The sequence below is a fragment of the Pongo pygmaeus genome, chromosome 4, assembly GCF_028885625.2.
Source record: "Pongo pygmaeus isolate AG05252 chromosome 4, NHGRI_mPonPyg2-v2.0_pri, whole genome shotgun sequence".
In the NCBI taxonomy this organism is placed as follows: Eukaryota; Metazoa; Chordata; class Mammalia; order Primates; family Hominidae; genus Pongo; species Pongo pygmaeus.
The window spans coordinates 40,928,813-40,941,277 of NC_072377.2; the positions used below are offsets into that span (position 1 = coordinate 40,928,813).

Genomic DNA, 12,465 nt, shown 5'->3' on the forward strand with positions numbered 1-12,465 from the left:
AGTAGTTTGGGGATGCAGTGAGCTATGATCACGTCGCTGCCCTCCAGCCTGGGCGACAAAGCGAAACCCTGCCTCTATAAAATAATAGTAATAGTAATAAAGACATTTAAAGCTAAGAAAAGATGATTTCTTAGCTTTTCTTCTTTTTGTATGTTCATAGACAAAACAGAATACTTTGATATACTCAGTCTATTACTTTATGTAATCTTTTACAGTTATCTGAAGAATTCTACGTAGGTTCATTGAAACTATAAGAACGTTAGAAATGAACGTTAAGAAACTATAAAATTATCCTTACCAAAATCAGCTATCTTTGCATTCATGTGTGCATCAAGCAGGACATTTTCAGGTTTCAAATCTCTATGGACCACCATATGCCTGTGACAATAATCCACACCAGAAAGGATCTGTTGGAACAGACGCCGACTTTCTTTCTCATCCAGCTAAGAAAAGTAGAGAGGCTTTTTAAAGGTGTGTCTTTCAAAGTAAATTGTCCTATCTAAAATTCTCCAACCTATAAAATTGTCAAAATACATGAAAATCTTCCGAATGAACTTCACTTATGAGATACTTTTGACATGAGGAGGAGATACCTGCAGCACAAAACAGAAATGCTAAGATGGTCTTGGAACCCAAATCAGTAACTCAAGTTTCTAATATTATCATTTGCATATGAGTACATTCCTCTGTATCTCATGAGTTATTTCAAATAATTTCAATATCTACTCGAAATTTGGCATATTTCCTTTTATAAGCTGGAAATGTTTAATCTTTCATTCTTTTAACAAATATTTACTGAATACCTTCAACGTGCTATACATTGCTTTAGACACTCATTACACAGCAATGAATAAAACAAAGGCCCTAATCTAGTTGATGAAAATAGACTAATAAATATAGTCTGAAGGAGTGATACTGTTTTGAACAAAGATAAAGCAAAATATGGGTGCAGTGAGTGATAGTGGGGTGGGGGATACTATTTTAGACCATGAGGAAGTAATATTTAACCACTATTCATAAACCAGCAAGCAACTATGTTGCTATATGTCCTAAAATAGAAGACATTTTAACAAGAAACACCTTAATTCATTTAATAAAATATTATAGCATTTTATCTTTAATATACTTGCTAAAAAAAATCTTACGTAGCAACTACCTTTTCATTTTTGTTTGTTTGTTTTTTTTTGGGGGGGGGGGGTTAAATTTATCTATATTTTGAGACCCAGTCTCGTTCTGTCATCCAGGCTGGAGTGCAGTGGTGCCATCACAGCTCACTGCAGCCTCGGCTTCCCTGGGCTGCAGCAATCCTCCCACCCCAGCCTCCTAAGTAGTTGGGACCACAGGCACACGCCACCACGCCCACTAATTTTTGTATTTCTGATAGAGACAGGACTTTGCCATGTTGCCCAGGCTGGTCTCGAACTCCTGAGCTCAGGCAATCTACTGCCTCAGCATCCCAAAGTGCTGAGATTACAGGCATGTGCCACTGTATGCGGCCTGAAGTATTTTTTTTAAACTTCTCTATATATCCATATATTCTTATCACTTTTTTCAACATAAGTGACAACGATTACTTGGACATGCCTGCTCCCAAGAAGTCATATTTAATAAATAAGCTATTAATCCTCTAAGCGAAGGACTCCAATATGCAATTCTCTAACACAGGTCACAAATTAGCATTCTAAAACCAGACTTACACCTTAAAGGGCATGGGTAATCTGGAAGAAAATACAAATCAGTAATTTATTTTGAAAGAAGAAACTATTATGATACCGTTCCTCTAGAAAAATACTAATCCTTTAGCATTCTAATACTTTTATTTCTAGATTTGTAGGTTCATGGGGAAAAAGAAGTGTATCTGTTCAAATATGAAAAAATAGGAGAAAACTTGATTAAACAAAATATAAAAAGTAACTAGACAGGCTACAAAAATGAAAATTATGCTGTATTAATAACAAGTACAATTACAAAGGATGGAGAAAGGGATATCTATAAAGGAAGGTTAGAAAAGTCAAAATACATTTCCAATTAAACATAGCAGATTAAATCTTTTGTCTCCAACTCTTGAAACATCACTAAAATGACATCAGCAATAAAACAGGCATATAAAGACAAAAAGAACAAAAGAGACAGCAGTAATCAAGAGGAGTCACCAAGGATGACAATAGATAAACAGTAATAAAGACTAAGCCTACAAGAGAAAGCTGAAACCTAAGCCTATAGGGGTAGAAACCAGTAAAAAATAAACATCTGCACACAAAGCCTGGGAAGCCTTAGAAATTGGAAACATAGGGAACTACTCAAGGTAGAAGTGAGAGATGAGCTGAATACAGGACAAGTGCTTGAAGTAAGAAGCTTTTAAACTCACCCATATTGGGGAATAAGACCTATAATTCACTCTAGTAAGGCTGAACCAGCTCTGCTCTCAAGGACACCACGGCAGGGATAAGGCATCCTAAGGAAAACATGGGGGCTAAGACAAAGTCAACATACTAACTAGTGAGACTTGCATCTCTTTTCCCCACTCAGCTCCTGGAGCACTGGCAGCTAAGCTAAGGCCTTTAAGGAAATGGGAAGGTTTCTTCTGGAACAAATATCTGATCCAAGAAAACATATTTGTTATTATCAGCATTTGGTATACAGTAATAAAATAGACAAGTCCCTACCTATTCAAGCTATAAGAAAACCCAGCAATCAATAAGTCCTACCCACATGAGCCTGGTATTTAATACCCTATTCTTAAATATTTAGTGGACAGCCAAGAATCACCAAATATCTGAAGAAGGGCCATGCATCAAAGACAAAAATGAATAAAATGAAGGCAGAGAGCACAGAAGGTACAGAACAAGATGGAACAGAGGAAAACTTTTTTTAAAATGCCATCCTCAGACTAGGTTATTATATCTGTGAGGCAAATAACAGCAGACTAAAGAAATGGAAATTTCAGAAAATAAGAAACTTTTGAAATGGAAAATATGGGTGCTGAAATTTTAATATTCAACTGGTAAAACTGAAGAAATACCCACAAGGTAAAACCAAGAAATAAACAACAACAGAAAAGATAAGAAAAAATATATCAGTTGTGCCTGTTTCCCATGTCTCCAGGCAGAACTTTTTTTTTTTTTTGGTAAGGAGAAGCGGGAGTAAAGGGGAGTACCTGAAATAGAAATGAATCATGTTAAGAAATAGTAAAATCAAAATTAACTTGGTTAATAAGTTTGATTTTGATAAAGTAAATAGACATGCTATATAGAACAAATGAATGAGTAATGTAAATAACTTAAGATTGGGAGAAAAGCTTTCTTTTCAGGGCTAGATACAGCTTTCCCACAAAGGGGCTTTCGCATACCACATAACCTGGGTATGAGAAAAAGTATGGGCAAAGGGCAGTGTTGAGTTTTTGTATCTGTAACTTAAGGTAGTGTTCAAAATGTCCTATAAAGTTCCTTCCAGCTCTAAATTCTTTATATCTAATTCCTACCTCCTTCGTGGAGCCTGTTTTTACTACTCCAGGTACATCAGATTTCTGAAACCAAAAAATGAATGCAATTTAAATGTGGCTAGAATTGACTAGCAAGGCCTAGATCTTTAAGTAATAATATATTTTGTAATGATTAATTACATTAAGATACATATTCAAGGTATTTGTATACCCTGGAAGCATAAGTCTGCAGATTATGAGTTCTGGGGGCTCAAGCCAATTCGTCATTAATAAATCATGTTACTGTGAGCAAACATATAAGCCATGAGGCTCAGTATCCACATCTGTATAAACAGGCTAAGGAGATAATCTTTAAGATCCTTTCTAGTTCTAAATAGTTTATGATTCTAAATAAATATATGACTAAGGGAACTGGTTATTAAACAGACCTCTTAAAATTGCTTGCTGACATTTTCATGCTAGTAAATGATAAAGGGGAGTTACAAAATACATACAGAATTAAAGCAGAACAGCTTACCCTTCCATTCTTACAGATATAATCAAATAGCTCTCCTCCTGAGACATATTCCATCACCATGAAAATATCAGATGGTGTACTGATGACCTGGTACCTGGTGAGAGAAAACATTGTCTACGAATATTAAAACATGTATATTCATTCATTCAATAAATATTTACTAAGCACCTATAGTATACCAGGTACTAGGCTAGGAGCTAGGAAAACTGCAGGAAACAAAAATTCTCTGCTCTCATGGAGTTCATGTTCCAGGAACCAGGAAACAGACACTAAATAAATAAGCAATATCTCAGGTGGTGGAACATGCTATGAAGACAAATAAAGCAAATTAAGGGGAATCTTTGTATACAGAGTGCTAAAGGAAAGCCTCTAATAAAGTAACATTTGAGCTGAGCCTAAAAGAAGAATGGAAACAAATTATGTAATTATCTAGGAGGAAAGTGAAACTGGGAGAGGGAATAGCAACTGCAAAGGTCCCCAAGTAGAAGCCAGCTTGGCATGTTCGAGGAATATTAAGAGAGAAATAGGATGTAGAGTCAAAGGTGTTAACTGCAGGCCAGAAGACACAGAATTTTACAAGCCATGATAAGGCTTTGGCTTTTACTCCAAGGAAGATGAAAAGCTATCGTACGTTTTAAACAGTCATGTGATCTGGCATATTAAAAGTAAAACTATGGCAGCAGTGTGAAGAATTAACTGTCGACAGTAAAGGTAGCCACAGGAGGTTACTTCAGGATTTCATGAGACAGATGAAGGTGGCTGAGACCAGGTTGACAGCAATAAAGGAACTGAGAAGCAATCAAATCCTAGCTTGATTGTGAAGGAAGAAATGAAATGGATGGTAGAAAGTGAAAGAAACAGGGAAGTTAAAAATGGTTCCTAAGTTTTAGCCCTGGGTAACTGGCTGTTAGCCAAGATGTTGAAAACTGGGGGAAGAGCAAGTTTGGGAGAGTAATAAAGAGTTCATTTTGGGCCGGATTGAGTTTTAAATACCTTGTGAACATCCAAATGGAAATGTAAAGTCAGCAGTGAGCAAATCAGTCTGGTGTAAGAAGAGATCTTAAAGCAAGAGATGTACATTTAGGGGTGGTCAGCGTATGGATGGTATTTAAAACCACAGCACTCAACAAATGAGAAGAGGTAAGAGTGAAACAAGTTTGAGTCAGCCAGTTCAGGAGAAAAACCTAAGCAGCTTTAAGTTATTGCCTGCATAACAAAGCAGAAGCTGAGCAGGAAATAGTTATTTGTAGACTCTGCAACTGGCAACTGTAAAACAACAGTAAGATTACTGCCCTTTTGAAATATTGGATTCCTGAAATTTTGTTATCTATATATTCAGGTATAAGCAGGATGAGGAAAAACTCTTTCTACTACTGCATTCTCACTAGTGAGGCTAACTGATATCATGTGGGCATCTGGAGGTCAAGAGTTTTTACTAGCAGATCATTGTCGGTTTTACAGCAATGGGGCACCAAACATTACCAGAAGGGCATCTTTCCAGAAGACAAGAAAGAATGAGAAGATAACAGCTGATAAGCACAAGGGCAAAATATGAACATAGGCTTAAATGACCATCAGTGGGGTTCCAAAAATACATGAACAGGAAGAAACTTTTAATTTTTGGGGGGACAGAGTTTCGCTTTTGTTGCCCAAGCTGGAGTGCAATGGCACGATCTCAGCTCACTGCAACCTCCGCCTCCCAGGTTCAAGCCATTCTCCTGCCTTAGCCTTCCGAGTAGCTGGTATTACAGGCGCCCACCACCATGCCCAGCTAATTTTTGTATTTTTACTGGAGACAGGGTTTCACCATGTTGGCCAGGCTGGTCTCGAAGTCCTGACCTCAGGTGATCCGCCTGCCTCAGCCTCCCAAAGTGCTGGAATTACAGGTGTGAGCCACCGCACACGGCCTAGGAAGAAACTTTTCAAAACCCTCAGGAAACAAAAAGAAGTGTCAGTCATTTTTCTCACTTGTCACATTAAGTAGGTTAACAAAAAAGATGAAAAGATGACTGGACTATATTTAATATAAACAGAGCTTACAGTTTAATTATATGAGGATGCCTGAAAAGCTTGAGGTTCTGAATTTCTCTGCGGATTTTTCCTACCACATCAAGGCTCCGAATCTTCTGTCGATTGAGTATCTTCACAGCTACTTTATGCCCAGTCAATTCATGTTTGCCAACTGTAAAATAAGTAATTTAATAAATTAGTACTAAGTATGATTAATAATATATTTACACATATTCTGGCCGGGTGCAGTGGCTCACGCCTGTAATCCCAGCACTTTGGGAGGCCGAGGCGAGTAGATCACTTGAGGTCAGGAGTTCGAAACCAGTCTGGCCAACATGGCAAAACCCCATCTCTACTAAAAAATACAAAAATTAATGGCTGGGAGCGGTGGCTCATGCCTGTAATCCCAGCACTTTGGGAGGCTGAGGCGGGCGGATCACCTGAGATCAGGAGTTCGAGACCAGCCTGGCTAACATGGTGAAACCCCGTTTCTACTAAAAATACAAAAAATTGGTGAGGCATGCTGGTACACAGCTGTAATCCCAGCTACTCGGGAGGCTGAGGCAGGAGAATCGCTTGAACCCAGGATGCGGAGGTTGCAGTGAGCCGAGATCACACCACTGCACTCCAGCTTGGGCAACAAGAGCAAAACTCTGTCTCAAACAAACAAACAAAAAAATACAAAAATTAGCTGGGTGCGGTGGTGGCGCATGCCTGTAATCCCAGCTACTTGGGAGGTGAAGCAGGAGAATCACTTGAACCTGGGAGGCAGAGGTTGCAGTGAGCCCAGATCGCACCACTGCACTCCAGTCTGGGGTGATGATTGAGACTCTTGTCTCAACAAAATAAAAATTGTAATATATTTAGACATATTATAAGAGTAGTTATCTAGCATTCTCAGAAAATAGCTAAGCAAATATAAGTTATTTTCTCTTTTGCCAGATTCATCCCAAATGTTCAGATGTTTAAGAGTGATTACATAGGAGAATACATAAGAAATTGGTAACAGTGGTTTCTTCCAGAAAAGAAAGCTAGAAGACTAAAAGAAGAGGGGAGGGCGACTTCTTTTTTGCTGTATACCTTTTTGTATTTTTAAATTCTTTTAATTTTTCACCTTTTAACCTATCATACATACAGACTGAAATTTTTCTTTTAGTATCATTTATATGGATATTAAAACATATAGAAATTGGTGTAGCCAGCATTATATAGTCAGATACAGAACAGTTCCATCATCCCAAAAGACTCTCTCATGCCATAGATACATTTCCCCATCTATAACCTCTTATACCTTTGAAATTCTGGTTCATGTGTATGTATGTGGTTTCTAGTTTTTTTGGTTTCTCTATGTTTTAAATTTTTTTTCCTGTTTTTTATTTATTTATTTTTTTTTTGAGACAGGGTGTCACTCTATCACCCAGGGTGGAGTGCCGTGTCACAATCAGAGCTCACTGCAGCCTTAACCTCCCCAGGCTCAGGTGATCAGGTGATCCTCCCATCTCAGCCTCCCAAGTAGCTAGGACTACAGGCAGGCCCCACCACACCCAGCTAATTTTTTTGTATTTTTCTGTAGAAATGATGTTTTACCATATTGACCAGGATGGTCTCAAACTCCTGGGTTCAAGCAATCCACCAGCCTCAACTTCCCAAAGTGCTAGGATTATAGGTGTGAGCCACAATGCCCAGCCTCTATTTTTTTAAATGCAGTTAAAAATAAAGGGAAAAAAAAATCAAGTCATTTTATCTTTCCATTTTAAATGCTATCACTAGACAGTCGGTGGTGACAGAATTTGGGTTTAGGACATAATCCCAAAAGACACAATCCCAAACACCATAATCCCAAATGTTGAAATCTCAAAAGATCAAAATCCCTAAAATCTAAAATTCCAAAAATCACAATCCCAAAAGAACAAAATCCTAAAAATAGAATTCTGGAAAAATAATTTGTAAAAAGTTCTCTAAAAGACACTTATTTCCGTTTTTAAAAGATTTATTTGAGAAACATAAAAACACAACGGAACAGTTCATAGGCCCCTTTACACAATAAAATAGGTACTAATATATTTTTGCAAGCATAAACACTCAGGTATACTAACAACCATTGCATGGGTATAATAGGAACAGATAAAATGTATTCATGAAGAAATAGATTAAAAAGCAAAATGGATAAACACATATCACTACGGTTGGTAATCGGGTGCACCCAGATTCATAACTGCGGTCATCTGAAATACCAGACAACTTGAATCTTCTGACAAGTTCGATCAAAAACTGCAATGGGTCACTACCGCTTGCACAAAAACTGCAATAGAGTTACCCAAAGAGCCAAGATCTTGAGAAATTTTATATTTCACAAATACAGATGAACAAAACGGACATCTCTTCATTTACTGAGCAAGTTTCAACATTTTCATGTACATGCACAATGCTTACACATTACATCACATTGTGATAATGCACTTTCATGGAGTCAAATATGCACAAAAAGTGCATAATATGAGTTAGAATTCTCTAAAGGCCTTTACAGAATTTATACCTGCAGTATTAGAAATGATGCAAAGATAAAATACATAGCATAGCCAATTGGCACTATGTGTGAAAGGGCAGAAGTCATATGTGATTGAATAATTTGGCAGGGGAGCTCTTATATTTTTCACCTGCATATTCACTTCTATGATCTTCAAAACATTCACTTGTGTTTAGAGCGGTTGTGGTCTAAAAATTTTGTAAGTATATGCTGACCATTTAGAAATCTGGTTATTGCTTGGCCATTGCAATTAAGTGATTTTCTGTCTTCACAACACCAATAATAATTAGCTTTTAAACTTTTCTCTTTCACCATTAAGTAGCCTGGTATACTTAATTTATCACAGCCTTTTTGCAAGGGAACAATTTCACAGGTCTCTTCCATTGTGCTGTAAGGAATACAGTAAGAAGGAATGATATTTGGCTTTCTCAATACCAAATCCGTATTAGTCAGCATTCTCGACAGACAGCATTCTTGAGAGACATAACAAATAAGATATATATATACATAGATATATGAGAGATGATTTATTAGGGGAATTGGCTCATGCGATTATAGTGGCTGATAAGTTCCACGACAGGTCATTTTCAAGCTGGAGACCCTGGCATGCTGGTAGCTTGGCTCAGTCCAAAGACCTCAGAACCAAGCCAAACCAGGTCTCAGTCTGAGGCTGAAAGCCCAGGACCCTGGGGGCTGCTGGTGTATGTCCTAGAGTCCAAATGCCAACAAGCCTGGAGTTCTGATGTCCAATTCAGCAGAAGAAAAGTCCATTCCAGCTCTCAGAAAGGCAACAATTTGTTCTCTCTGGGCCCCTAGCAGATTTAATGGTGGCCACCACCATTGAGCAGATCTTCCCCACCTAGTCCACTCAGACTCACATACTAATCTCCTCACAAACAAACCCAAAATAATGCTTTAACAAGTTTCTCGGTATTCCTTAATCCAGTCAAGTTGACACCTAAAATTAAATCCATGAATCCACCCCTCGTCAATTTGGCACCCATAAACCATCTCCTTAAACCATACTTAATTTCCAAATAAATACAATAAAAAGGCAATCCGTTCCACCTAATATGATGCAAGTAAAATGATGCAACTATCTTTCATACAACCGAATATGCACTAAATTCTACCCCAGGTGTTGGCTTTCAGCATTTCGACATTTGAGATTTTAATCTTTCATGATTCTGATTTTCAGGATTTCAGATGTGTGAGATTTTTAGAATTTAGGGATTCTGATTTTTAGAGATTTTGATCTTTCAGTATTTCAACATTTGGGATTATGGCATTAGGGATTTGGTCTTTTGGGGATATGATCAGCACCCATAGAATTTAGACAGTCATGAGGCTAAGTCTCCAAAAATTTAACCTTTGTGCACCCTTTCTCAGGAACCTACTGGAGAATATATATTCCATCAAAATCAGGAAGAAACCCAAGAAAGATGGCATGGAATCCAGCAAAGAAGGGATCCAATATAGGAGAAAAACTAAGAGAATCTCAAAATGGTGAAGCAAAGTCACAGTAACAGATATGGAGAAGGCCTAGAAGGCAACAAATCCAGACAGGAATGTGACAGAGAATCCAAGATAGTTATTTCCGGGGGATTTTACAAAGGCACTGGAAGATGTGAGAAATTAAGCTTTAGGTAAAAAAATTAAACAAATGAAAGAAAAATGAGATAATTCATGAATGCCAGTAAAATTAAAGTTCTGTAAGAAATAAAACATAGTTATAGATACTGACTTAGCAAATAGCATTTACACAGCCACAATTATGAAAAAACCAAATATAGGTTTTTTTTAAAAGTACGATATAACTATATTAGGAGGATGGGGGTGTAATATGAAATGTATAAGAGAAAGAAGGAAGGCAACCCTATAATCACAGCTGAAATCAACTGTGGAAATGAAGCACATTCTAATTTCTAATAAGGCTTTCTCCAATCTCCAGTACTAATTAGATGTGATTAAGAGCAGCCAACTTGACTGTTAAAGCTTGCTTCAGGAAGTACCTTTTTTCTTAGAACAAGTATGTTGAAACCTAAGCATGGCACTAAACACATCCTCCAAGAATCTCCAAGCTCTGGCTTGGCACAGACTTTCTCTTGACAGCTGCCCAGCTGAAACAGGACTGGGAAATAGCCACAATACTGGATAATACTGGTGGACTCAGACTTGGAAAGAATACTAAGACAGAATCCAATTTAGGCCTGAACTCCCAAACCATCACAAACCAACCAAACTCCTATGATACCCTGCTCAACTGAATTTCAACCCCAATTAACTTTAAGAAACGATTGGAGCTTATCCAAAACTCTGGACATATATCCTGTCATTTAATAAGGAACTGGAATAGGAATTCGAAGCATTCTCTCAAATTAATTATTTTGGCATTATGTACTGAGCATCTCCTACATGCCAGTTAATGCTGCTGGGGAAAACAGTATTGCCCAAAAGCAACCTGGGCTATGGGACCTTCCCGGCCTGTAATGATGACAAAAATAACAGTAAAGTGAGAAAAAGCAAAAAGTCGTATAATACAAAAGAATAAAAAAAATGAATAGACATTAAATTCATCTATGAAATGCATGATTGTATTAGCAAAATTTATTAACTATTTTCAGAGTGATAAGAAAATATAGGAGGTATGAAATCAGAGCAGAGCAAGAAGAATTTTACAATACAATTAAAATCATTTAGAAAACAGTAGGTAGTAGCAATAATAATGTGATGGGAAATTTTATAGAACACGTAACAAAAAATGAGGAGGAAATTAGCAAAAATAGGAGGGAAGGTGGTAACTATGGAATAGGGAATTGAGTATAATTTAACTCATGAGTAATACAGAGCAGAATATTAATCCACCTGTAAATAATAGAAGCCCCCAACCACCCAAAAGAAGGCATAATAAACAGAACAAAATCCATAACCAATCAAGATATACCATAAAACTTTTTTCTAATACTTGAGCATTTCATCAAATTATAAATTAATTGTTTTAAAGTATGGTGGTATAACTTCTTCCCTTTTGAAGTAATAGAAGAAATCACAAAAGTATGATCGTATCACAGTGGCAGGAATAGAGGCGGTGCCCTGACAGCAATGCCAAGAGATCATTCAAATTCATAAACACACACACAAATTACATGATCAGGATCTTTTTTTTTTAATCTGTAGTTTTCCTTCTAAGAATTTGATTTAAAAGTTGATGAAAAAATGTGCATAAATATGTTCATTACAGTATATTATGTAAGAACAAAAGGCTGACCAATTTCAGAGAACAGTTTAATACATTGTTATTCCAACCTAACAGACTCTCATAGGAAAACTATAGAAAATGTTCTTATAAACATGAAAAACAAATTATATATGCATTTTACATTTTTTAGCTACACAAAAACATTTATATAAAAATGGTAATATGCTAAAATGAAAATAGTTATTCCACTGTGATCCTTTTTGAATTTTACTTGCTGCTTTGTATTCTTATCGGTTAGAAAAAAAATTTCCAACTCCAGGTGCGGTGGCTCAAGCCTGTAATTCCAGCACTTTGGAGGACAAGGTGGGTGGATCACAAGGTCAGGAGTTCCAGACCAGTTTGGCGAACATGGTGAAACCCCATCTCTACTAAAAATAAAAAAAAAATTAGCCAGGCGTGTTGACACGCACCTGTAATCCCAGCTACTTAGGAGGCTGAGGCAGGAGAATCGTTTGAACCCGAGAGGCGGAGGTTACAGTGAGCGGAGATCATGCCACTGCACTCCAGCCTGGGCAACAGAGCGAGACTCCATCTCAAAAAAAAAATTTCCAAAGGGGAAAAAAACAATTGGAAGTAGTATTAGCAGATTCACCTTTTTTGGGAGTAGAGTTGAATAGGGTTGAACCCCTAATTCCAGTTGCACATGTGAAAGCAGTATGTATACAAAGCATAGATTTTATAGTCGCACAGACCTCGGTTTTATTCCTGTT

General features: G+C 37.2%; 1 protein-coding gene across 4 annotated transcripts in view; it reads right to left on the reverse strand.

Moving 5' to 3' along the window:
• Positions 1-12,465, reverse strand: part of PRKAA1 (protein kinase AMP-activated catalytic subunit alpha 1) — a 39,243-nt gene that overhangs the window by 11,594 nt on the left and 15,184 nt on the right. For 2 of the 4 annotated variants that reach the window (XM_054489635.2, XM_054489641.2), the window contains exons 2-4: positions 6,000-6,141; positions 3,960-4,053; positions 299-443 (exon numbers count right to left, since the gene is read on the reverse strand). In XM_054489635.2, the coding sequence (XP_054345610.1) occupies positions 299-443; positions 3,960-4,053; positions 6,000-6,141 (381 nt within the window). Of the gene's footprint in view, positions 1-298; positions 444-3,481; positions 3,527-3,959; positions 4,054-5,999; positions 6,142-12,465 lie in introns of those variants that run through there. The other 2 variants (XM_054489634.2, XM_063664772.1) reach the window with 2 other exon arrangements.